The sequence below is a fragment of the Empidonax traillii genome, unplaced genomic scaffold, assembly GCF_003031625.1.
Source record: "Empidonax traillii isolate 1590-97213 ecotype Southwest subspecies unplaced genomic scaffold, ASM303162v1 scaffold186:size1492175, whole genome shotgun sequence".
In the NCBI taxonomy this organism is placed as follows: Eukaryota; Metazoa; Chordata; class Aves; order Passeriformes; family Tyrannidae; genus Empidonax; species Empidonax traillii.
Window position 1 is genome coordinate 1,115,231 of NW_020955379.1, and position 27,908 is coordinate 1,143,138.

Consider the following 27,908-nt stretch of genomic DNA (forward strand, 5'->3'; position numbering starts at 1 on the left):
TAATTGTTACTATTCTTCTTCCTGTTGTTGGTATCAATCTTACTTTTTGTACATGGCAATTCAGAAAGCTGTCTGTGCTTTTCTGTCACTGAAATGACCCAAAAAGTTTGTTTGATTCTTTTTTTTAAAAAAAAATGTTAAAAAGGGATTCTTAGGGTGCCCAACTCGACATGGCATGAATTGGTATCTGGTTTGGGTTTTTTTCTGTTGTCATCATGCTCATGACTGCATGCCAAGACTGCGGAAGTTGCATGCCACATTCCTGTCAGATATTTATTCTTGTTTGAAAGATAACAGCTGAAGGCCGCTGGACCATGTGCATGTTAAATGTCGTTCCCAAATTCCTCCGCGAAATTGATGTGTTGTTTCCCATGGGCAGATAGCTGTTAAAAAAGAATAGTTATTTATAAAGGTCAGCTCTCTGTGGCTTCATTGGAGCTCTTGCCCATCCCGCTGGATGACCTTCAGCGATGTGTCACCATTTCCATTATTTAGTTCTATTTCGGAACCTTCACGTTCTGCTGTAAAAAACTCCTTTGCTCAGACTATTCACTTTTACAACTGTTCCTCTAAACACTTGGGCTAATCCTTGCAAAACAAAATTATGGGCAGCCAGGCAGCATTCTACACAATAAAACACTCAGAGCTTGATTTAATGCCATAGATGCTGAAGATACTGAGTATGGCTTATGGAACTATTTGCAATCACTAACAAATCCATGCCAGAGGACTGTAGATGGCAAATACCCTTAAAATTCTATTTTGTGTGTGTCACAAAATGGGAGTTTGATCTTCTTATGTCTGTTTGAAAAGTGTTTTTTACTGAAACCCCTGAGACATGATTGCTGAATCAATTCTTAAATGGCAACATGTGCTGTCTTAGTGCATTCATCATTTTAGGAAGCATGTTTCTCTTTGATCTGGGAAGATTATAACAGGAAGAAATTACTAGAAAATCTAAGTATTTAATTCTGTTGATCAAAAACACCTGGGAACCACACTTGCAGATGGCTGAGTCCTGTATTAGTCTGATGATATTCATCAGCTCCCAGAAGATGTTAAATGCCTTGAGGAACAAGTCCATGCTGTGAAGTTGCTGAGGTCTTAAATACTGTAATTAAGGAGGAAATAATGTCAGTTTGTCTTTGAAGAAAAATGCCATGGATTAGTTTAAACTGAATGTAGATAGTTATATTCATATTAATTAAATTGATTTTTTTTAAATTGTTTTTAAAATCGTTTAAAATTTTTAAAATTTTGGCAATATATATCTGCAGCTTCAAATGATATTTATGGGGGCAGCTGGTGTATCTACATGAAAGGAATCTATAATTTCACTGATTCTTTAAGGATCATCTTCTTAAAGCAGCCCAAAACACAGGAAGCTGAGCTTGACATAGGTCAAAGCTCTGTGCTGTTAAGTAAGGCTTTTAGTCTTTTAAGCAAATTTTAAATGTAATTAAGTTTACAGCAAATTCGACTGCTTGGTTATCTTGCATCTCACCAAACTGACTTCATAGCTAAGGGGCTGGACAGTTAATTGTGAGCTTAAATCCAAATTTTCTTGAGTATTGAGATGTGCTATCAAATGCATAATATCGGCAATCTAAAAGAAAACAGAAAAAAAGTCATTCTTCCTAATATGAAAACTTAGTAGTAGTAGTAGTAAGCATTTTATGATAAAATAGAGAAGCTATGCTTGAGTGCATTCTGGAAACAGAGGCTGCTGTTTCTATAGTGCTTGCAAGCTGGCACTTACTAAAACAGAACCTGTTTTCAGTGTGCCATCTAATGTCACCTTAAACCAACTAAATTCAGCTGAAGGATATTAATGCTTTTTCTTAAGTCAAGGAACTCTCATTGTATATGCACTACTATAGCAGCTATAATATCCTGGCAATGTCACAACAATATGGATGTGACAGTACATCCACATATGAGTGGGAAAACAGGATCAGACCTGTTGAGAATAACTGTTGTGTCTCACCCCTGTAGAAAGTCTGAAGAGGAGGCTTTAAGAAAATCCTTAATCACCTTCTTGAAAGCATTACAAGATCAAATTTTCTACAAACAAGGAGAACTTTTTGTTATGTACAGTAGCGTGGGGATTTTGTATAAATGACAAGTGTTGCATAGCTTCACTTGTCTCCTGCCCCTTTGGTAGTGTCGTTCTGAATGCTGCAGCCGTAAGTCAATAGCTGAAGATCTGTGGGTGTGCTTTACCCTACTCTTTATGGCGATGGAGATATAAAACCACAGCAGGATAATGGTTAAACTGAAAATGTGTGTGACACAGTTATAGCGCGTGTGACATAGTTATAGGGAGTGGTGCTGAAAATGGCCATGTCTTTAGACAGCGAAATACACAGTCTTTTTGCAGAAACCTTCAATGTTTCTGCTTTGAATACATATGAGACTGTAGTATCAGAAATATATTATGAAAGAGTGTTGGCCACTGTAGGTGGCTAATTTGATAGAAAGTATAAATGGAATATGTTGTCAGCATTTGCTAAAGGGATTCTGTTTTTTGAAAATTCTTTCAGAGAAGTGAATATCAGTGGGATCACAGACACTGAAGAAGAGAGAATTAAAGAAAGCGCTGCATATGTTGCCAAGAGGAACCTTTTTGCCACAGGTGAAGGAGTTAGTGTCAGCAAGGTGGCCAAGTCAACTTCTGAAGAGGAGCATCATGAAAAAAAATCAAGGAAAGTAGCGATCCGGGAGTCTGCTGAACGTGTGGCCATGAAAAAAACGGTAAAAGAGTAGAAATGAACACCTAGGCTTGTAAACAGTGTGGGTCTTTTTTGTTTGGTGTTTGTAAAGTGCCTAGCACACTAGGGCCTGATTAAGTCCATAGGCAATCGCAATAATGGTAGCAAAAACCCCCAAGTATTTTCGATGGAAATCTTTTGAATTCCTTACAAGTCTTGTCATCCAAGTGTCAGATGGATAAGGAAAGAGGCACTGTGCCTAAGGCAGTCACCAGGCACATTTCTGTTGTGCTGGGAGAAAAGGACAAAGTGGAGGACCAGGATGTGCTTTTTGGTCATGCCCACACCTGGTTAAATGGCACAGCCTCATTCACTCAGATGATGAAGTAGCTGCTGGGTAGAGAATAAAGCTGCCAATATATGTATCTTGCCCATAAGTAGGTGTATGGGTAATTTCTGAACTTTACAGCCTGAGAACAAGCTTATCCAAGGCATTCACCCCAGAGTTCTAATAACAGAGTGTAAATTAGGGCAGAATTAGGGTGAACTGGGGTAAATTATGTGTAAATTATAAAGGAACATCTGGAAATGAAGCCTACTTATAAATACGTTATGACCGGACTAGCAGAACATATCAAGTGCAAATACGTTTTATTTTGCAAATTTGTTACTATTTTGAGCAGAAGAATTAGCAAAATGCTTATAAAATATCCTCATGACATAAGGTTTGGAAAGGGTGTAAACGCTTTGAAGGACAAGATACAAATTCAAAATCATCTCAAAAATTGAGAAACAGTGAAAGTGAAATTTGATAACAACCAACAGAAATTACTACACACAGAAGGAAAAGATCAATAGGAATAAATCAAGAATGCCTGGCTAGGTAGAAATACTTCAGGATCTGAGAGAAATTTAATGTCAGTTGATTGAATGTCAATATAAAAACAAATGCCATTCTAGAGTATTATCGCTAACACATAAGGGGCAGTTTTTGATTGCATTGGAGTCTTTTGGGCCTATGATAGTCAGTGGTTGCTGTTTGATGAATGTTGAGAATAAATAGAACATGTCCAGAATTGGCAAAAAAATTCTAAGGAAAAGGGATATCACCCACTTTATAAAAGACTGAGAGGATTATGAAATCTGTCTTCTTTTAATAATCTCAATACAGAAACCTGTAAATCTCCAGAGAGGTGAAAGTCAGAGCAGAAAAGAAATAATTTAGTTTGCAGAAAGCAAGATTTATAGCATATTAGCCACCCTGGGAAAGATCCCTTCATGGGGAAAGGTTTGAGAGTAGGTCTGTCAGAGATGATCTAGATTACACAATCTTGCATTAGAGCAAAAGTATAGAAGACATCTGAGTTTCAGGCCCATTTCACCTTTCACTCTGTATTTAAAATAATAAATAAGTAATTAAATGTGGAAAATTATTCTACTTAGAATAGTTTTAAAGAAAAAAAAACAAGTAAAATCAAATCTTCCTATTTGTGGAAGGAGAACTTCTGGAAAGTGAAAAATTTGTTTTCTGTGTCCAGGTGAGATTAATACATGAAATATGTCTGTCTGAATTTTTAAATAACAAATACAGAGTTTTTTGCAATTTTTTTGACGTGTATTAATAATTTGCACTTCCACCTGCTGTTATAATCAATTTCTATAATCAAGTTTATAATAAAATGTTTCTTTTCCAGCTAGAAGAGACTCAGGCATTCCATAAAAAGCTGAATCAAGATAAACTCTTACATGCTCCCGAGTTTATCATTGAGCCTCGCTCCCACACTATCTGGGAAAAGGAAAATGTTGTATTTCGTTGTTCTGTGGCTGGCTGGCCAGCACCCCGTGTTACATGGTAAGTTTGTATCTCTGGCACTAAAAGCCACCAGATTACCAGTATCTGAAGTCATCTCAGTGAATCTAGTCATTTTTCTGGAAAAATGTAAGTTCAATAAAAAATAATCAGGCACGGATGACATGCCTCTCAAACACCTTTCAAGTCACCTTGTACAAAAAGAGAGCAAAATATTAAAAGACAAAATAGTACTTTGCATAACAGCAATAGGAGTACATAAATTTTTCCTTTATTTGGTAGAGATATCAAATATATTCCTTCTGTCCAGTGATGAAGGAAAAACAGCAGTTTAATTTATCATACTGTCTTTAATAATGTTTTCCAAATACTTCTGTTTAGTCTACAAATGACATTAGTGTCCCTGAAACATTAAAGCAGGCTTTGGTCAAGAGCAAGCTTCTTGGCTGCTGAGCAGCTGTACTACTGAATCTCCATGAAACTGAAAATCTCATGATGATGATGTGAAATGTCAGTGATGATGATGATGTGTTCATAGCAGACACATCATCATTGAAATCAAAGACCTCAGATAGAACTGGAACCATCCAAATATTCTGAAAGCTATTGGAAACTTTCTATTCACTTGAATGGTTCTTGTACTAAATCTTTGCTGTAGTAAGTCCAAAATATTTTCTTAGTCACAACTGAAGGTCTAATTTGACTTTTGAGTAAAAGTTTATCCTGACTGGAATTGAATTTAGCTTGATTAACAGTGACTCGTGAAGCTTTATTGTCTCACCATCTTTTGAGATGATCTTTCTTCTCTCTTTCACAGTACATATATAATCCAGTTGTTAAGATAATAAGTAATAACTTTTTTTCATACATAAAATGAGATTTGATGTTATTTACCTAAGAAAATTCTTCTAGAATGTGTGTATAAAATGTCTGCATGTGTTTTTAAAATTAACAAAGATTAAGCCTGTATTCAGCATTAATAGGAGTAGGTCCTATGGAACTTGTATTTGTGGAGACAACAGAAAACATCTACTATATCATGATGTTACATAATACTCGTGTTGTGTGATTTACTACTTGAATTGCTTGAGGAACTCTGCATTTATTTAAGTTTTAAAAACTCAAATCTCAGGGCTTGACAAAAAAGGCTACTAAGAGGTACATTAATAAGCCAGAGCTGATGTCCACAAAGTAACCAGATCTCTCTCCTTGGACTCTGAAAACCAGTAGCCAGGTTCTGCATGGAGACATTTTTCCTGTCATGTAAGGATTGCAAGTGACCTGTGTTGACATTCCTCCTGAAGAGGATTCCAGATAAACCCTTGGGGTCTGGTCTCAGCTGGACACATGGCTGTAATCCAGCTCTGTAATCTGAATCCTACCCAAGAACATGAGAGCTGGGTCATTTTCCCTTTGGTTGAGATTCACCTTATCCGCAAAACCTGACATGGTTAAACCAAGCCTTCAGCTGTCTGCCTTTGCTCTCACAGTGCACCAGCCTTTCATCTGAGTGCTAAATGTGGATGGCTGAAATTAATACAGTGTTTTACAAATCCGAAGGGATTTCAGTTTGCCACAGGCTACTAATGGAAAAAAAGAGCTCACATCTATTTCAGCAGGTGTCTTTGCCCTGAGATATAGAACAGTGCTGACCTGGATCTGTCAGCTTTCATTCAGCATTTCTAACAAAATATCAGTCGAGCATTCCAAATAGTCATTCTTTGTATAAGCAAAAAAGAGCTTTTCAGGCTGTGCCTGAAAAATTATAAAGCTTCATGAGCTTTCTCTGAAGAAAACCTTACTGCCTGATGCAGCTGTTCTGACTCCCTTGGAAAAAAAAAAAAAAAAAAAAAAAGCATATGGAAAAGCCAGGACATTTGAAACCAGCAGCAGAAAGCATAAACTATCAGTGCCTAATGACAGTGGGTGGTTGCAGTCCAACGTTAGCTAATGACCTGGCTATTCTGGAATTTGCGTTTCCAGAAATAACAAGTGGTCCTTCTAACACATGAGCCCCATTCTTCCCATAGATAGATGAATATAAATAAGCAAAAATTTAAACAATTATTTTTTACTAACTTGATAATGAAGACAAAAGAAGGGAAAGTCTTCCTGCCACTAGCATGACCAGTTAAAGCTCATTTCTGCACAGCACCCTATGCTACCAAATGACTTCACTACCAATGGGATCCAAGTGTTGCCCAACCCTTTGGAGAAAAGTTAGAGATTTTAGAGTCAAGTCCTGTTTTCCAGGATTCCATATTCCCTGGAAAATATTAGGAACTGCTGGCACTATTCTATTTTCTAAACTGTTTGACACACTAGATGGAATGTAAAGAGGTCCAGGTTTTCCCAGGCAGATCAGTCTTGGGGGGGCACCACCTCACATATGAGGTGAAGAGTGGTGGGGAATGGATTAGTCTTGCTGTACCCATGTATTATTCTTTGTCTAAGTCAGGATAATAGAGTAGGAGATCTGTAATGAGGTCAGGCATCTCTGCAGCTGATTGATGTACAGAATAGAATCACAGAATCAGACAGGTTGGAAAGGACCTCTGAAATCATCAAGTCCAACCCTTGAATAGAGAGTACTGCCCTGCACTGAGTCCCTTTTCTTAGAGATTTTGTTGAGAGAAAGATCAGGATAAAAAGCATTAGGTTTTGTGGTCCTTGCTGACTTCGGCTCTTGAAAAAATCCCAATGTATTACTGTGCCCAAATATTTCTAGCGAGGGAAATATTCTCTATTTCATAACACTGACAGCACTGAAAGACAATTTTTAGATCTGTTGCAGATATAGCTTCACCTTGAGATAAAATAATAATATTCTTGGGAAAATAAAATTGCTAATTACTGATTTATTTGGTGAAGAGGGACAAGCCACTGACATCAGATCATTTTCCTTCCCTGACTGAAAGTCATGAGAGATTTAAAATTTAAAATCTGAAATAAAGAAGCAAAGCTTATTGTCTGATTATCTCTTTTGAGGAGAAATGTTTATTTAAGCTACATCAAAGTAAGAGATGAAGATCTCTATCACCATTTATCGTTCCACTTCATTTATGTACCTTATGGAGAACAGGAAAAGCTATGCTAAAGTAGGGCACTCTCCTAGGAAACATTTTTTCTTTATAGACCTTAAATCAATCCCAAATGTATTGAATACAATTCAGTGTGTAATTTATTAGACTTCTATTCTCGATTTATTTCATATTACCAGTGGAATACTTACTTGCTTAAGATGGGATTCACTCAAACGTTTGCCTGATTACCCCATGTATTGTCCAGAATGGGCAACATTTTATGCAACAATTGGTAAGGAAGAGTTTACTATGAACTACTGAATTCTCAGAGGGAGAGTCTCAAGCTGTTTATATAAATTCTGAAATTAGCAGAACCAGCTAACTACTGACCAGCTAACTACTGACCAGCTAACTACTGATTAATTCATTCCTGAAAATTACTTACTGGGAATTTTGAATAGTAAACTTTTCCATCCTGAAGATATTCCTGTACCAGAAAACACTCATCCTGTATACCAGCCTAACCCCATCAGGACTTCTGTTACATTAGCTATGCAAACAGAAAAAAAGAAAGCTAACTTTTTAGCAGACATTTTTGTGAATATGGAGGCTTTAAAAGTAGATCAAATATGCAAACCAAACAAAATACGTATGATACCTAATGGGTAAGGATGTTATAGAATTTTCGTTGTTTGCAATTCACAAAACTCTGCTAATGTGACTTTTCCTTTCCTTTGCAAGTATAGAATGAAGTTCATGGTAATATAGACTGATTTTCATCCCACTCAAGACTATTTTCTCCTTTTAGTTAGAAAATTTCCCTAGGGCAGGTCAAAGATAAAAAGAGAGAGGCTACACTTCCAAAGTAGATTCTTCCCACGCAGAAACTGATGTTCTATTTCAAATATCAAGCACTTGACTTTTTAAAGTATATAATTATACGTTTCTCTTTGTGAAATACTCTTTCTTTGCTTTTCCATAGGTACAAAAACAACGTGCCCATTGATGTACAGACTCACCCTGGCAAGTATATCATTGAAAGCCGATATGGACTGCACTCACTGGAGATTACCGAGTAAGGGAATACTAGATAATTTAACAAACAACTTATGTTGAAATGTTGCTATGGATTGAGACCTGCAAAATGTGAACATATCTCTTGGGCATGTAAGAGATACCGAGTAAGGTGGTATCAGACATATCACACATATCAGCTGAGGTGAATGCTGTCTCCTAAATGTTGAAGGAGTTCTGGTTTACCACAGTGGAGGATGTGTAATTTACCTGAGTTATTTATCTGGATTATTTATCTGGATATCCTCTTTATGATTGAGTTAGAAACATGAGACATTTGTGACTACTTTTCCCACTTGTCTGCCTGATGAGTGCAGTTAAACAGGAAAAAAAAATTCAGTTAAGGGTAAAAATATGTGAGTTAATTGTTTTCCAAAAACAGCAAAGTTCATAATTCTTACTGAAATGAGGAACAGAACTGAGATGTCGTCATTTAATCACAAGGAAGATCTTTAACAGTACTCATCCTCCAAATGGGAAATTTTTGCAGTTATTTTTCACTAAAAGACATTGAAAATATGAGACCCAATCAGCAACAATCTATATTTTACAATTTATATACTGCCAGGTGCCTTTGAAAATATTTTATGAAATCTACCATTTCTACAGCTTGCACACTCTTTTCATAGGAGACAGTAAATTAGAGATAAATATTATCAGTTTGCCCTACTTTTGCTGTATTTTCAATTGCAAATATGTAAGTGATATTTAAAAAGAGACATTTATTTCAAACCCTGGGTTTTAACACCGGGAAAAACTTAATGGTTGCAATCAGTCCAGTGTGCAGTGTGTCTGCCTCCCAAGCTCTTTCTTTACAGATTCTACCCAGGTTTCTGAGAGTTTCCTTAGTCTAAAACATAGGAGGGGCTATAAGAAGGAGTAAATGTGTGCTCTGACTTATCATTTCTATAATTTCAGGTGTGAATTTGATGACACTGCCCAGTATAGGGCCTCTGCTATGAATGTTAAAGGAGAAGTTTCAGTTTATGCTTCCCTCGTGGTAAAGAGTAGGTTGCAAAGTTGTTGTGTTTGTTTTTTTTTTTTTTTTTTTGTTATGATGCATATTATCAGTTTTGGTTTTGTGGCTCAGAGAGCCTTTACCTCTTGGTGATAGTGACCGGATTTGTCTTTTTCCATATAGGGTACAAAGGAGAAATTGATGCAAGTCTTTTGCATGCTGGAAGTCTTTCCATGTCTCCATGTAAGTTACAATATCTTTGTCTGACACTTCCATTTATAGTTGTGACATCATGACATATGACTAAGCAGAATATTTAGTAACATTATTTTAAAAAGAAACAGGTCTGATTTATAAAGGTCCTGAGCTCTATAATTTCAGATGGTGTTAGTCTCTCCAGCAGGGGAATGGCATTGCTTTCTAGGCATATTGGCTCATATAATAAACATCTTGTTAATATTGCACATCGCTGTGAAATAAAATCTGTCAACAAGAGAGACACTTCATCTTTTGCAATATGTAAAACATGACCTGGAAAAAAAAAGCTAGGGTGTGCATGTGCCTCAGTAGAGTAGGTGATTTAATCATTTTTATCTGCTGCCTGTGGGATTCCGTGAGTTGGGAAAATATACAGAAAAGATCAAATATCCAGAACCCAATCTGACTATTTTGAATATGAGAAGGTAAAAATTGTAGTTTATTCTACCCGAGAACCTGGCATTATGATGTTATTTACAGTATTGCATAGATGTTTCTGTGAGGATAAGACAATCTACCCACGTATGTCATGTGGATGAAGTGCACTAGGGACTCCATGAAAGGCTTGATAGATGACACTTCTGGACTTTTCTTTTATTCCAGCAGCACAAATAGAACCAGAGAGATGCTACAAAGACATACTAGTTGGCATTTACATGCCAAAGCTCTGAAATAATAGAAACAAGATTATGTGCCACATTACAAAATATAATGCCATACACTTCCAATGCAATTTAGGATCTCTCACTTGGTTATGGGAAAGGAAGATGATGATTTGCACATATCCATAGATCGCAGGAAGACTGAGTATAGGCCAGCTGTGTAAAAGGAACATGTGGCCTTAGGTTTTATCTGCACAGTTGTTTTCAAAAGAAACATGTAATGTTCTATACATGTATGTATAGTCCAAGTGTAAGACACTTAGGATATTCTGTCTGAAAAACTGCACAACTTGGGACATAGAGCATCAGAAAAGATGGATTCAGGAGCAAATACAGAAACAGACTGCCTAAATGCCTTGGGGATTGGAGAGCTCATTTTATATTAATAGCCCCCGAAAAGGTTTATTTAGCTTATAAAAATAAAGATTGAATGGACACATAATTGCTCTGAGACAGAGCAAGAAGGGAAAGAGAAGAACCATATAAGCTAAAGATCAACTTGACGTGAACAAAAAATTAATCATAAATAGAAGATTTTACAAGTTATAAAACAAACATAAGGACAAAACACCCAGATCTGAAATTTTAAAAATACTGAAATGAAATTCTGCAGGAGTCTCTCCCTGATAAAATTAACTATTTGTAAGAACTAGAGTTGTATGAATAAAGACATAGTTGATTCTTTGTGATGGAAAGGGTTCGGGTTATTTAACACTGCAATTACCCTGAGGATGATGACTATATATATAGTTCTATTTATAACAAACTTTAGTTGAGACTGTATTCATAATTATTGAGTACTTTTTCTTCCTACTTTTGTCACAAAAGGAAAGACGAAGTAAACATCAGATTTTTTTTTTTTTTTTTTTTTTGCTTTATACAGTTGCCGTTACCCCTCATGGCTATGCTTCCAGGTTTGAAATCAGTTTTGTCGACAAGTTTGATGTAGCATTTGGGAGAGAAGGAGAGACAATGAGTCTGGGCTGCACAGTTGTCATCAATCCTGATATCAAGCGCTTCAAACCAGACATTGAATGGTACAGAAATGGTGAGAATGTTTGACAACAGAACTACAAACTTCTTTTTTTTTTTTAACTGAATGCTATGATTTGATCATCACTTTCTCAATTTTTCCAATAGTAATATTTTCTCTTTTTGACTAAAATTGTTTCAAAATTTAGCCTTTTGATGTGAAACCACAGAAAACTCATAGGGCACTGTGGAAATGCCTTCTAGGAATTTTTTTTCTTAAAAAAATTTAAGTTAGAAGTATTTCAATCAGATCCAACATCTATATGGACTATCTACAAAGTCCATATAGCTTTTACTTTTTATATATATGCCAAGAGATTTCTTAAGTAGTTGCACAAATATGTTGTGCAACAGCTAATAAAAAATCCTGTTACTCTCTGAAGTTACAGTTTGAAATTGAAGACAAAATTTTCATGACAGCAGAATTAGCTGTAATTTTGTTCAAAGACAGAAAGTTGTCTGATAAGGATGGTCTCTTGTGTACTTCCAATCTATTCAAATATATTCTCAGTATTCAGAATCTACTCCTCAGTAGATTCAGCTCATTTTCATCATGAAATTCTCCAATTCCTAGGTGTTCTTATTACGCCATCCAAATGGGTCCAGATGCAGTGGAGCGGGGAGCGAGCTTCATTAACACTGACTCATGCAAACAAGGAAGATGAAGGTCTTTACACCCTACGAGTGACAATGGGAGAGTACTATGAAGAGTACAGTGGTTATGTCTTTGTTCGAGGTAGGATAATGTCTTGTGAACAAAACTCATTACAGAACTGAGCAAGACATGCTGGCGAAATTGGTCTCAGATATTTAAGTGGTTGGTGTTTTTTTTTCCTCCTCATTTAATAGAGAATAATTATTTTCTATTATAGATTCTAGAAATATTGTTTGCAGATGTTATCTCTGTAGAAAATTCAGTGCTTTGGTGTTATGTGCCAGAACTCTAAATTTCATTGGCATTCTGAGAAGGAAATTTAGGGTATTGATGTAACTTCACTACTTCTCACTTTCAGCTAGTGAAGAGTATTGAACATAAGTAATAAGGAGGAAAAAGCCACATAATAATAAAAGATGCATTTTTGTAACTATCTCACTTCTAGTTAAACTACACTATTTTTATCAAGATTTTTATATGCCATTTGAGGGATTGTCTCTAATGCACAGTGCAGGAAAAACAGTACAGTGGAATGGAAACACAAAGATCTGCACCCGGGGAAGCTTAATCTCATGCAGCAGTGTAGGCTGGTGTCTGACTGTCTCAAAGGCTGCTTTTCAGAAAAGATCCTGATGGACAACAAGGTACTCATGTGCCCTTGTCACAAAAAAAAGGCAGTGGCATCCCAGGCTACTTTAGGAAGAGCACTGCCAGCAGGCTGGAGAGGTGATCCTACCCCTCTACTCAGCACTGGTGAGACTCATCTGAAATGCTGGATCCAGTTCTTGGATCTCTATACAAAAGAGGCATGGACTCACTGGAGTGAGTCTAGTGAACGGCTGTGAAGGTGATTTAGAGCTTGAATCATCTCTAATATAAGGAAAGGGTGAGAGAGCTAGGACTGTTCAGGAGAAGAGAGATCTTAGAAGGAAGTTATCTACATTATGTATCTGATGAAGGGGAGTAAAGAAGACATAGCCAGGCTCTTTTCAGTCGTGCCCAGTGCCAGGACAAGAGGCAAATGACATAATTTCAAATAAGGGAAGCTCATTTAAACATTAAAAAAAAAAAAAAAAAAAACACTCTATTTTTTTTTTTTTGTACTGTGAGAGCGGTTGAACACTGGAACGTTACCCAGACAGCCTGCGGACTCTCAATCCTTGGAGACACCCAAACCCTGATTTGACATGGCCCTGAGCAACCAGCTCTAGCTGACACTGCTTTTACCCAGGGGGATGAACTAAGGAGTCTCTAGAGCTGTCTGCCAATCTCAACCATTATGTGATCCTCTAAAGTAGTGCAACAAAGTGTACAATTAAAATGTCATTTTTCTGAGTGTTATGTGCTTGTATCATGAAAAACTTCATCGAACTTCTATTGAGAATTATTTCTTTAAAAGGAGCCGTTGCTATCAGGTTGTGTGCTGCTTCTATATCTGTCCCAGCTGCTAAGAGCAGCTGAAGTGTGTAGTGCTAATTCAAAAGGCTCTGGAAATTCTTGGCTCTGAGACCATGCCCAGAATTACTCTGTGTTGTTAAGTCCATTAGAGCTGTGTGAGATAACAGCCTGCTCAGAAAATATGACTGAAGCAGATGTTTTCAGCACCTGAAGAGTCTATTGAAATGAGCATCTGTGATAAGAAATAGGACTTGTCTCTCTTTATTTGTTTTACATTCTGCTGCCATATAAATAAATGATCACTCTCAATCCTATTACGTCTTCTAGCAAGGCAGGTGTGACCTGACTGTGAACCCACTGCCCCTTTCCCAGAGTGTCTTACTAGGCAATGGGTGTGTTTGCCAAATTCTGATTAGATTAATCATATTTTACAATCCTATTTAAGTGGTCCCCACAGCCTTGGTTGGCTAGCATATTCCTCACTGCTTCTCCTAAACTGTAGACAAATTTGCTCTAAAATGGTGTGTTATTTTACCTTGAGCAGTTGTCTTTTTGTGTCACACTTAGAAATCCCTGTGCATTGATGGAAGGGAGCAAAGCAGTGATCAGGCTCGAAAAGTTAGGTCTTCAGACAGGCTTTGAGACGATGTGTGACTCCTCTGCCATGGCTACAGGTCATCATTTGTCAGCAAGACATCAGGGATGAAATCCTAGCCTCCTAGAGGCTGATCAGCAATGCTGGTTGTCCCAGCTATTTCCCAGTCTGTCTTGGAAAGAAACTGTGTTGTCTTATGCTCTGTCAAGCAGTACATATGGGCAATTAAAACCTTTTGTAAAGAGATCACCAAAGACATATTGTTATTGCTCCTAATGTTCTTAGTATTTTGTGATGTTAACTGGATTGTTTACTCTGTACGTTATCACTTTTAAAAATGCATTGAGTTACCCGTAATTAGAACCAGGGCTTGGCAAACTTAGTGCAGTTTCAAAAGCTCTGTGAGATGTAACTCTGTCTATAAGACAAGGCACAGTGCAAAGCATGTTCTGTTTTGTGGGGTTTTTTTTAGGAAAATGATTGTTTTACTTAATGAAGCATGTTAAATACTCTTATAAGGCATTTTTTTCCCTGAAAGCCAAAAGCATGAAAAATAGTGATTACTTTATACTGTAATACAAAGTCCTGTAATGCCTTGTAATATTAAACCTTTTTAAAAAGTCTGTGGTTTAGAGGGAATGAATGAAAAATATTTATTAGCAAAATATTGTTTATTCATGTATATATGTTTCGTCAGGTCTTCTTTTGAAGTAGCTCACAACAGGCCTTGAAAATAGCTACATGTAATTGTACAAATTGATGTTATTCTGCAGAGAAACAACCTCTCTGATTTGAAAGTTTTTCACACAATCTCTCTGCAAAGCTTATTTTTCTCTACATGAAAATGACACCTTTTCTCAAATCAGACTGTGTAAACAGTAAAATTCTCTAGTGCCCAGCACTGTGCTCTGCTTTTTAAAGTTTTAGATAAGATATGTCCAGAAGCTGTTGGAGTCAAGGCCCTTTGACACGAGCAGTCCCAGATTTGTGATAAACACTTGAAAGAAAAAATACGCTCATCCTTATGAAGATTATATTCCTCAGTGATAATGTGTGTGCAGTATAATTAAACTTCAAAAAGTTTTGATACCTTTGCAGTTCATAGCTAACCAAAATCAAACAATGAAGGACTATGAGTGGAGATAAAATACTTAATTCAATGTTGTTATATCCAATGGGTGAATACTTCTGATTCAACTACTGCCTGGCTGTAAGGCCCAGTCTGCCAAGTTTTTAGTTCAGCTATGTCTCTGGCAGCTCCCTAACCAGAATGCATGGTACTAATTTTATTTAAAATGCCTAGGTGAATTACATTTACAGTATGCTGTAACATATTGAGCATTTGTAAATGTGGCAAAGACAAAACCAAAACCTAGAAAAACACTGACAATATAAAAGCAAATACTTTTTGAAGCCAGTAAGGAACTTCTTTTTTATTTTATTTTATTTTTTTGGCTCAGTAGGAACACATTTAGGTCCTTAAAGATTTATAATTGTGAAAAAAACCATGGTTTACATTTGGAAACCTATTCCTCCATCCTCATAGACGCTGATGCTGAAATCCCTGGAGCTCCTGGTGCACCACTGGATGTGCAGTGCTTAGATGCCAACAAAGATTATGTCATTGTCTCCTGGAAGCAACCCGCTGTCGATGGAGGAAACCCCATCCTCGGATATTTCATTGACAGGTCAGTGAGCACGCTGGACTGGAGAATTCATATTGCTGCTTGTTCTAACTTAAAAAACTAAACGCACACTGAAAATAGTCATTTGTTATTTTCATTCTTTTTACTGGCCTGAAGAAATTACTTTTTTTTTTTTTTTTTTTTTTTATATTGGCTGGACCTGATCTAACTTTCATGGAAATAATCACATATTGCTTCATTTAACTGCAGAGAAAGGATTCTGTGAGATGCTGCATAGCTCAGCACTCGCTGCTTCCTATAAGCTTGAGAGGCCTTGGGACTTTGCAGTGTTTGGGAGCTTATAGGGTCTGCTGTTTCATTAGGCAAATGTGTCTCCTTTTGTACCATAGCTCTTCTGCCTCTTTCCTAATAGTTACTATGTAACAAAAAAACAAAATATTATCTCCTAGAGACTTGGATTTCTTTTTTATATGCTGCTGTTATCTAAGCTCTTAGATTCACAAGCTTCATGCAAATCATGCTTACTTGTTTGTCTCTGCAACAATAAGAATTGGAAATAATTTTTAAAAATATGAAATCTCCAAACCTCCACATATCACACAGTGGCAGGAGTGCAGAAACAAGGATTTAAGAAATTCAGTCAGCATTTTGAGACTTACAATGATCTTCAGTGCTGGTAATATTTGTTTGAATTTCAGTAACAGAATACATCATTAGTAATATGGAATTTCTATGGGCTTATTCAGATGCATGTATTATGCCATTGTATATACTTACATTATATATATTACATTTTATATCTGTAAAAAGAGGGCATTGCTTTTTGAAATAAATCCAACATTTACATATAACTTTTTGCTAACCTTTGAGTGTCAGTTGGTGCTGTAACTGTGCTGCATTAGGACTAAGATAGAGCTCTTTACCATTAATTGAAAAATCCTTAACAAAATATAGGACTAGACTCTGAACAATAATATCTCATTTTAAAACTAAGCTATTAAAGGATGTTAGCACACGGTAACTGCAAGACGAATGGTATTTTGCTTTTTCTCTTGTGTTCACCTTCTTTATTCTGCATTTGCTCCTAAATTCTAAGCTGTGTTGCTGCTCTCCAGTGTTTGATCCCACCAAAGGCATTTAGGTAGCCAAATATTCAGCCAGGATAGCCCCTAACTGCCTTTTTTGAGTGAGTGGGTGGTCGAAGCCAACAGGGCTGATCTGTGCTAAAAGCAAAGCTTGTACATTCCTCACCCCAGACAGAAACCAGAACCACAAAACTGCCCTGAGCAGGACGGTAGCAATTTTCTCAAACAGAAATGCTTGCATCTACCAAGAAAACGGTGTGGGAACTGTAACATTCACTTTGGTAGATATCTCATCGGCAATAAAAAGTCTTTCCCAAGCTACAGGGCCATGTTCCTGTTGACCACATTGCTCGATACTGGGAAGACATCACCACAGGCTCCTCCTGGCCCTCTGAGCTGAAGTGGCTGCTGGTTATATCTCTTCCTTCTGCCAGAAATCACCCTGCTGACATGTGTGAGGCTTCACAGCTGTGTGACCAGCAGCACCATGCTGGGTCTTGTCATTGAAGTGACTGCAGCCAGCACAGCACAGGCTCCCTTGGCAACCTCAGTGGTTTCTGAAGCAGGGTTTGGCTAAGTGCCCAACTTTAACCCTGTTCATGGCCATCCCTGCGCTGTGCTGGTCTCAGAACTCACCATGGAGGTCTCTGCACCCTGAGAAGCCCAGTGTGCCACATGCACAGTGCAGCACTGTGCAGGAAAGAGGAACTAGTCACCTTCTGGCAACTGCAAGAGAGACAGGTGTTTCATGTCCCTTCAAGTATGCTAAAGCTGACACTCCCTGAGCATACTTTGGAGGGTTTAAGCACTGAAGTGAGTTCTGATCCTGTCCCTCTTCAGTTAAGGAAAAAAGGGGTGCAGCTGCAAGGGATTTAGTGCGTGCCCAGACCGTACTCAGCCCCGATACCCTGGTGCAGCTGCTTTGATGTCACCAGTATATAAAACTGCTGTGGAAACTTGTGCGGACCAGGAAATCAATGCGAACAGATGGTGGAGCTGCAAAGGCGTGTGGGTGCCCCTTCCCGGCACTGCTCATGCTGTTTGTATTTTCCAGGTGTGAGGTCGGCACCGCCCACTGGACCCAGTGCAATGAGAACCCCGTGAAGTTTGCTCGTTTTCCTGTCACTGGTCTGATTGAAGGCCGTTCCTACATTTTCCGAGTCCGAGCCGTGAACAAAGCTGGTGTCAGCCTACCGTCCCGGGTGTCAGAGCCCGTGGCTGCTCTGGATCCTGCAGACAGAGCCAGGCTTAGAAGTAAGACGTGTTTTTTGCTTGTGAGGCTTAAGAAGTCACAACCCATTTAAAATGAAAAAAAAAATAAAAAAAAAAAAGGGAAAAAAAAGAAAAATTATGACAATTAACTCAGAAGCCTTCAAAGTGCCACTAGGGGGAGCAGTACAAACCAAAATATTCTTTGGAGGTAGCTTTGCCAAGAAGAAATCACCGTGCTCTTTGCACTCAGTGCTCTGTCTGATGAAACGGCTATGACTGGCTGCAGTGCTGTGCTCCAAACTTGCAGGAAGAGGGGGGAAAAGGCACAGGAGAGCGAGAGAAACTCACTTTTGTTCAGCCAACAAATAGCTGAACAGATCCTGTGAATAGTCTCTCTGAGACACAGACAAGGGTGCCTGATTCTGTGCTCATGTGACAATCAAAGTCTTGCAATAACATCAGGGCAATACCGGGACAGCCCCACAGATCCCAGGCTTTCTGCTTTAAAGTTAGAATTTTACAAGTCAAGGATATTTTTCCTGTGGCCTCACAATGTCTCAGGTATCTTGCTTCCATGTTCACCCCTCTACCCATATGCCACAATCATACGCCTAAAATCAATTTCTACTTCCATTCAAAATCTATCTCTACATATTTCTGAACATATAAAATTAAAATGGTCCAATATGAAGAGGTATTGTACGCAAAGCTACAGGGATCCAATGGTCCCAGCTTGTATGAGTTACTGTATACAATGCAGCCAGATAATCTAAGTTCCTATTCAAGATAAAAACAAAAGGCCAGAGGAAGGAGGTTTGGCACTGCCAGGAAACATTGCACTCAATCATATTTGTGAAACCTGAAGTCAGGGGAAGGCCTCTTCTTCTCAATGGGCAGCATAGAAGCTTTCTCAGGATATGAAGTCTGGTTTTGTTGACCTATTTGCATTATATCTCCTCTCCTCATCCTTCATGACCTTTTCTCCCCACCGGCTCCCTCTCTGCTCGCATCTCCAAAACAGATCAGCCACTGTAAGGTGAGCAATGTGGAGGTGGAGAACAGCATTGCAAAAATTATCTCTGAAAGTGCATTGACCCGGCTGATAACTGAATGCATAACTGCAATAATATGGTAATGTAGAGGCGCTGAGAGAGCCACCCAAATTATATCAAGTGGATGTGTTGAGTCAGGCTGAGACATTTCTGTTTGTGACTGTGACCTGAGATTTAAAAGCTGGTAATGTGAAGGAAAGTGGTTAAAAGGAGACAAAAAACAGCCTGCAGGAATTCGGCTGTTCTTTTAATAAGTGAGCTGTTAAACCAAAGGAATAGAGGATAGAAAATAAAGTTGAAATTATTCTCTGAAAACAATGAAGTGAGCCAAATAGCTCTGCTTGTCACCTAGGAGACTTCAGTGACATTTCAGAAAGGAAGACATGTTTTGGTGGATTAAATTTTCTAGCTATGTTGGTTGCTGAGCTGCTCACAATATTCAAGCTGATAAGCCTGCAACTAGCGTGGGTAACTAGCTTGCTACATGAATAAGAGTTACAGCATTAACCAAACCCAGAGCTCACAGGGACCCTGCAAATACCAGTTTTGAACCACAAAAGAGTCAGTTTTCTCATTGTTTCAAAAGTTCTGGAAGTCTCCCATTCCCATGATACCTCTGGCATTCGTTTCAGGTCACCCTTCTGCTCCTTGGACTGGACAGATCATTGTGACTGAGGAAGAACCTGCAGGTAAACACAGTCCTTTTGCCTACAAAAGTCTAATGTGAAACTGGCTGAGTAATTAGGAGAACTCTGAGTGAGTACAGTGGACTTTGGCACTCACCCAAAGTTCGTTGTTCTGAGAGCCACTTGACCTTGAATAATTCACAGCTTGGTTGTTGAGATGTGGTTTCATTATTCAGGACCCCCAAAAAAAGCATGCTTAGAATTAAAAGAAGGACATTTAAAACTGACATTTAGAAGACTTCTAACTCTACGTTTTTTAAAATTATCAGGTGGCAAGGTATATTAATACTCCTATATTTCAATTATGGCACCACTTCTGAGACAAATATAAAGGAATTAAATATTAATTTCTTATTCTGTTCTTCAGAGGGTGTTGTTCCAGGTCCCCCTACAGACCTCCAAGTTATTGAAGCCACCAAGAATTATGTTGTGCTTAGCTGGAAACCTCCTGGACAGAGAGGCCATGAGGGTATCATGTACTTTGTGGAAAAGGTAAAATTGGACAAAATCAAAATTATGCTGTGGCAACCTTTTACGTTTGTTTTGCCAGCTCTTCTGGACTTCTAGTTAACTTTCATTTCTCTCTGAGACTTTCAAACTAGGGCCAGGACTAGAACTTCATCAAGATAATTGTTAAACTGTAGATTAGGATAAACTAAGAAGAGAAGAAAGAAAAGAAATAGGAAAGCAGGTGAAGATTGTGTCACAAACTGTAATATTCTTTTGTGAACTGTGTTATTCACCTCACTTGGAGCAGATGAGCTGACAAACTCTATAATGAGAAAGCACAGAGCAAAGTCACATGTTTATATATATATATAACAATACACGAAATATATTCATAAAATTTGTCTGGTAGGACAGATTGTTAACACTTTGGATGGAAGCATTATCCAAGAGTTTCTTGGCATTAGCAGTTTCTCTTCCAGCTGCCTTTTCATATTTATCCTCTACATTAACTTTGCATTTGCTTCACCAACTCAGCAAAGATGACAGAATTTCTTGTCTGATTTTCTAGAACAGAATCAGTTTTAATTTCAGTGTTCAGCTTTCCTGAGGTGTTTCTTTATGGCTGCTAGCCTAGAAAATTCTTCACCCCATCACCCTTTTTACTTGCATGTCATGGCTCATAAAGTTTTTTATCAATGCTTTTCTCTATCAGGCTGGAGGTGTCATCAAGGGAGACATAAATATCTTCCCATTATGTGTTTTTCATCTCTCGTACAAAATCTGATTTAAATAAGTGAATTTCACTTAGCAACAGCCTTAGAGAGGGTGAATATATGAATTTTGAGTTTCCATAAAAGAAAGCTTTTCAATAACTGATTACACGCTGAGTACTCAGCACTAATGTCAGATAGTCAGAGAACGTTCTCCTGAGAATTTGAATCCCTCAGAAACCAGAGCCATTACTTGAAATTATAGTTGATATAAATCACAGTGAAAAATTATTCAGTAAGTATTAGTAGTATAAGTGATCATGATATGTAGAGTTTCTAGCCACAGAAATAAAAACAATTTGCGAATTAGTTGCATATGTTAATTTCTTTTCTGGGAAATGACAGTCAGACCCTGATGAGGGTCATATTCCTCATTCTGGAAGCCACACCAAAAACATTAAGAGTGACACAAGCACATTTATAAGCACTGTAGTAATGTTGGAGTTTTAGTCTTTACATGATGTTGAATATCTGCAGAACATATTTTGAAAGTGATCCAAATGCAGTTATTAATAGTATCACATCCTTGTGATGCAGAGGACTTTAGCTTTGGTATATAAAAAATAGTAAACTTTTATCTAAGTTTTCTGGAGTAGGTGGACATCTGGTAGATTTGTAATCTTTGAAATATGCTAATTCTGTGAAAAGGCAAAGAAAAAGGGATGTGTCTCCCTGTTTTCCACAGCAGATGTGCATTTGGTGGTCTGGGTAGAAAGCCTTGTTGCCTTAGACACTGAGCTTTCAGAGGCATTTGTTCTGAAAATGGTTTCTGGGATTGCCTACAGTGTGTTGCAGGCACAGAGGACTGGCAAAGGGTGAACACTGAGATCCCTGTGAAGTCTCCTCGCTTTGCAGTTTTTGATTTGGCTGAAGGCAAATCCTACTGCTTCCGAGTTCGCTGCTGCAATTCAGCTGGAATCGGTGAACCCTCAGAAGCAACTGAAGCCACTGTAGTGGACGACAAACTTGGTAAGTTTGTGATCATGTGTATTAAATTACCTCCATGGTAACTTTTCAGTTTGTGATGTAATTGTTCTGTCTGTAGGCAGATAGAGGCCCAGAAAATAATTCAGCTTTGAAAAGTGCTGAATGACTTACTCCCTTTAACTAAAATAATTTTGGTTTGGATTGTTCAACCTTTAATGTATAGTCAAACGACAGATGCAAACCAAGGAAAATAAGGATGCCAAGAGCTTCAAAGACTGAAAATAGCAAAAGAAAAGGAAAATTCAAGGAAGTACAAAAACGTTTTGTTTTACTTGGAGTCTTTCTTGAAAATAAGCCCAGACACCAGCAGAGTTCAACCTTCCTTTTTTGCAATTAAACAAAACTGAAGAATTTAATGCTTACATGAAATGAAGAGACTATTTTCAGTGGAAGAGAAGCCAAGACGTTCAACACAGTAAAACATCAGTAGCTACACTTACATTAGCAATTTGTTTCCAAATAGCAATGCAGATTTCAATCCAGTTCCCAGATGGTCTCTGTTCGCTTCATATTAAGTCCTCAGAGCACTTTAATGAATGTGAGTTACAACTTTTAAGAAGAGTAAAACGTCTCCTTGAACAACACTGTAGATGCTCTTGGCTACCTAAGAAGGGCATTTGTTTCTGGCTTATCCTATGGCCTGCACAAGATCTTCAATGTGCGCCTAATACATTTTACCTTTTAGAAGGCTCCAAATCACATCTCTGGTGCAGATATTCAGTACAAGGGAATAAACTAAATATAATTTGAAGGAAATGCCCTGAATCATAGGCAATGGAGAAATGGGGAATCTCACTACCGAAGGCTTGAGCCTACTGATCCTGTCCTGTCCTTAAATCAGAGAAGTTTTTTGAAGGTTAAATCTGTACTAGTCAAGCTAATATAATCAAGAATAGAATGCCATCCTTATTTTATTTGACTGGCTGGTCACTAATGTATTTCTACCTCTCTCCCATAGATATTCCCAAAGCTCCTGGCCGTATTATGCCTACTAGAAATACAGACACCTCAGTTCTTGTCACCTGGACTGAACCCCCAGATGCCAAGGAGCTAGTTGGGTACTACATTGAGTCAAGTGTAGAGGGATCTGGTCGCTGGGAACCATGTAACAACAATCCAGTGAAAGGCACAAGGTAATGAATTTTAAAGGATGAAAATTATGGTAACCGGTTTCTGACCTATTAGATATATGTGTTTTCCAGTCATTAGTAGCAGCAGAGGTAATCTCTCTGTGGTAGCCAGAGGGCTGGAGTCAGTCTTGCGTGTGAAGTTCATAAGAAGTTATAAAAACATACTTCAAAGTGTGAGCCTTGTCTAAAAAGAAATTATAACCTACCTTACATTAGAAACAATTAGGCAAGGGGGTAAAAACGTGGACATGCCAGTGAAGGAAAGAGAAGTAGCTCGCTAATTCTATTATTGTACAGCTTGACAAGAAACAGTACATTGAGGAATGACTGAAGTTACAAACGTGGAAAACTAAACTGCATAATGTTTGGAAGCAAAGTTGTTTTGGAAGACTACTGTAAACATTTCTGGACTGTGTATCTAGACTGCCAGGAGGGCATGTGGACTACATAATACTAACAGTATTACTTTCTAATGGTTCTTTCACTTGCAATAATCAAGATATTAATGAACACTCATATATTGGGTACGAACTCGCATTTCTTCGTGATATGAAGCTTGGTCCCTAGTCAGAAAAAATAATGAAGATTTAAGACTTTATAAGCTAAATCAGATTTGCATTTATTTGAATAAGGATATAATCTTCAGAGTCTGAAGGAGCAATTGCAGAACTTTGTCTCAAGTGGATTGATGTCAATACAGGGATAGTCCCTGATTGTTATGACTGATTATGCTTACTTGTAATTGCTATCCATGACAATCCTTAGTAAAATAAGTAAGGCTCTGCTAAATACTCTGGAACCAGCTTTGTTGTTTAGAAAAGCATTGTAAATGCTTAGTAAGTCAAAAGTACCTAAACCCTCACTTTCTTGAACACAAGCACAACAATTTCTGCTTAGTATTCTTTTGTGCATTCATATTGCAACAGATCTATGTGTCAATATTATATACTTTCATTATCTACTTCCATGGTTTATATTATAGCTATAGCAAGTATTGGTGAATTTTTGTGCTGTTTGCTCACTGTAAAATATGAAATGTGATCTTGATTCACCTTAGAAATAAAAATATTATTCTGAGCTAATACATATTGTGATATAACTACACTGCATAGATTTCTATCAGTGCATTTTTAGTCACAGTGATATAATGTATGATGCAGTCAGGCACAGGTTGTCTCTTAACTCTTGGTTTTTCTGATGGAGTCAATCTCAAAGCATTAGCTGTAGTTCATAGTTTGCATTATGAAGACTATTTTGATCTTTTGAAATTTGTTTTCTGCCCTCATCTTGGTGAAAGCAAATAATGTGAAGAAGTCTACTAGAATGGCTTGGAAAAATTCCACTCTGAAAATTTTGATTCAGGTTTTACTTTTTCCCCCAAAATAAAACTTTGATTTTGTTTTCCACATTATATTTGCTTCATACATCATCGCATGAGGTCAGTGTTGGTAGTACAAGACATGACATTATGAAGTAGAATCAAATAAAAGTAATAAAACACACTTAAAATACTTATTGAAAAATAAATGTTGTTTTAAATAAAAAGTTTAAATTTCCAAACCACAGTCTATTCCTAAATAATCTATTCCCAAATAATCTATTCCCTGGTTTGGGAAATTTTGTGTTGTCAGGGTGGACACCAGAGAAAATTTATGAGGGTATTTTTAATGTGAGAGTCAAGTAATCTAGTAAAAAACCTATTCAAATAAAGGAATTTGTCTGGCTCAGATTATTGTGCTATGTGTAGAAGCAAGAAAGTGAAACAAGAAAAATTATTTAACTCTTGTACAATGCCCTGTAATTTTTGTAATTTTTGTAATTTTTGTAATTTTCCATTTATGATTGGATGTGATTTATGGAAGTTTGTGCTACATTTATCTTTTACTTATGTAATGAAAATATCCCACAAGAAGCAAATATAGACCTTACCTCTGCAGATTTTCACATTTTTCTATTAGGAAGTATGGATTTTACATACTAGCAGAAGTGAAGTAGACCCTGCGATAACACAAAAACTTGTGCAGTCTAGAGAAGGAGTGTTAGTAAATGGTATGTCTAAAGAAACAGGGGTTTAGACATTATCTTTGTTGGATGAACGAGGTGCTTAGAAACCTTCTGCATTCTCTGACCTTCATATAAGAGACTGGGATCATGGTTTATCCTTAGTTTTATAAATTTACGGAAGAAATACTTTCTCTTCCCTCTTAAGATTTTTCTTTTCTTTATAATATTTTCTAAGTATTCCTTCACTGATTTGTTTTAGATTCATTTGCCATGGGCTCAGCAATGGTGAGAAGTACATTTTCAGAGTCAGAGCTGTTAATGCAGCAGGGCTCAGTGAATTTTCCCAGGATTCAGAGCCTATAGAGGTGAAAGCAGCCATTGGTAAGCCATTTTCCATTGCTCTTTTCAATGGTATATATATTGGGTCTTAATTAAGTAAAGAAGTTTTCAGCAATTATTTGTAACTAATCATTTTGTTTTACAATGTTTTTCGCAAATAATAATTTATCCATAGATCCTATGGTCTCACAGCCATAGTTTCACAGTCACTGCACTCTTGTAAACTGTTCACCTTCACCATCCAGTCTTCTTCAAGTGTTTCTTGTGAACCACTGTATAAGGGCACTGTCAAGTTCACTTCACAGGTATCCTGGAAAATGGAATGTCATTCTGATTCTGTAATCTGGTATATCACCTCTAATGTACACCATCCTATACGCAATCAGTTTCTAAGAAATTTGTTTCCATACCTAAAGTCAGTAATCAGTGCAAAGTGTCTTTTGTAAACCTTCTATAACCCTGTGTGTTCTCCCTTTGCTGATGGATTATTTCTGTTTGCCACTGCCTGAACTAATCCATAAAGATTAATGAGATCATCAGGCTAGAATGAATTGCATGTCTGCAACATCCTCATTCTCATTTTTATCAAAACTGCATACCTCTCAACCTTAGAGCAGAGAGATGTGGCCCAAGGCAATTTTCTGAGATCATCTTGAAAGGATCAGAAACATGACCTAGAAGATCTAATACTAAAATAATTGTAGCAAAACAAGGATACTGTTAACATTCCATCTTTTTTTTTTTCTGCTCTGAAAACTAGACATTATTTTAAAAAGCATTATTTGTGAGAAGGCTGAGAGGTATTCCATACACTTCAAATTTTTGCAAATTCAAGCTTAACATTTTGTGCATAAACCCAGTCATTTGTCATAATTTGGCTGTATTTTTAGCTGTATGCATTTCTTAATTCTGTTGACTAAATGAAGTAAAAAGAATGTATTGTAATTCAAAATGTCTTTGCTGTTTTCTGGCAATTATAGGGGGAGGATTGCTTCATGGTGTGTGTCCTGAACTGAGTGGTAAAGCTGGTGGACTAACAGACCGCACTACCAGCTGGGAAGGCATGCATGAGACCTCCCAGCCTATCTTTGACACAGATGCTTTGCTAAAATGCAATGCTAAATTTAATAGAGACACACTACCCAGTAGCTGTGACAAACTGGGGAGTACAGGAGACTGTAACATGAGAGAAATGGTTAAGGATGCTTCCGCACCACAAAAAGTTGCTGCTAAGCAGGCAAGTAAGTCTCGACCCGGTGATCTTTTGACAGTGGAAAAAGTCACAAAGAAGAAAGATACAGGTGAGAATTAATAAAATAAGTAGATTTAGTTGCTTTGGTACATCCACTTCAGACTGCTGTAACCTCTGTTCATCCACTCCTCAAGCGGACATGCTCTGCGGTGATGCATCCTTCATCAGGCCCATCAATTATGTGCTCAACTCTCCATCAAGATCATTACACATATAATGGTATTGGAGACCACTTTACAAATTCAGTGGTTACTGAGAGTGAAACATATAAATAAGTTTAGTAATTTAATGGCTTGTTTGACTACATTTTAATGTACACAAAACACTATAATATTTCTAAATCACTTCAGTAATTTATTAGGAGTCTGGTTACCTAGTCCCTGGCTTATATATGTGGGCAGGAAACAAAATCTGATTATGTTGGTAAGCATAAAAATCTGTGTTCTGTTAGGATATACGAAGATCCTTTGTGGATTTATGCCTAAGCTACAGCTTATCTTTGACACACTCTGAATGTTGTGTTCTATCTCTGATTGATAGCAGTACGTAAGGAGGAAAACCTATCATTTTATAGGTACATGCACAAAATCATGTTTGATGTTTTCAGCACCTAAGCACCCATTGTGCTCAAGAAATGTGGGGCTTGAATTTCATCCTGCTACCCAGACAATGAACTGAACTCCTCCCCATGCCTCTCAAACGAGCCTAAAAAACTTGGGCAAATGTTGAACAGAAAATAAAGTAGAGGTTCCTGGAGCTAGATAACACTGCTATAAAACATTGAAGACAAAAGAAAACATATATGATGTGGGATTTCCATCCAAAGTAGGACTTTGGAGTCACAAGTAGGGCTTTTCACTGGTGCATGACATATTGGGTGCAGGCAACCATTTCTCTACTAGATACAGAAGAAATATAAGAAATTGGGTTGGGATTAAGTAAATGATTTCTGCATTATTATAAAAAAAAAAAATCCAAGAAGGAGGATTATGCCATGCATTTTTTAATGTAAGTTCCAGTAACAGACATGTTCCATTTCTGGTCAGTCTACAGTGCCTGTGATCACACTGTCTTCCGTTAAGGTAAGATCATGTGATGGGTGCAATGATAAAATTTGCA

The 27,908-nt window shown here is 37.5% G+C and overlaps 1 protein-coding gene across 2 annotated transcripts in view; it reads left to right on the top strand.

Annotated features, from left to right (window-relative positions):
* MYOM1 (myomesin 1) overlaps nucleotides 1-27,908 on the top strand; it is a 75,457-nt gene that overhangs the window by 15,196 nt on the left and 32,353 nt on the right. The window contains exons 4-18 of one of the 2 annotated variants that reach the window (XM_027886324.1): nucleotides 2,544-2,754; nucleotides 4,406-4,563; nucleotides 8,527-8,619; nucleotides 9,537-9,625; nucleotides 9,760-9,819; nucleotides 11,380-11,544; nucleotides 12,103-12,264; nucleotides 15,723-15,864; nucleotides 17,962-18,161; nucleotides 19,804-19,860; nucleotides 20,225-20,349; nucleotides 21,863-22,046; nucleotides 23,023-23,197; nucleotides 25,458-25,579; nucleotides 26,518-26,838. In XM_027886324.1, the coding sequence (XP_027742125.1) occupies nucleotides 2,544-2,754; nucleotides 4,406-4,563; nucleotides 8,527-8,619; nucleotides 9,537-9,625; nucleotides 9,760-9,819; nucleotides 11,380-11,544; nucleotides 12,103-12,264; nucleotides 15,723-15,864; nucleotides 17,962-18,161; nucleotides 19,804-19,860; nucleotides 20,225-20,349; nucleotides 21,863-22,046; nucleotides 23,023-23,197; nucleotides 25,458-25,579; nucleotides 26,518-26,838 (2,264 nt within the window). The remainder of the gene's footprint in view (nucleotides 1-2,543; nucleotides 2,755-4,405; nucleotides 4,564-8,526; nucleotides 8,620-9,536; nucleotides 9,626-9,759; nucleotides 9,820-11,379; nucleotides 11,545-12,102; nucleotides 12,265-15,722; nucleotides 15,865-17,961; nucleotides 18,162-19,803; nucleotides 19,861-20,224; nucleotides 20,350-21,862; nucleotides 22,047-23,022; nucleotides 23,198-25,457; nucleotides 25,580-26,517; nucleotides 26,839-27,908) is intronic. The other variant, XM_027886323.1, reaches the window with a different exon arrangement.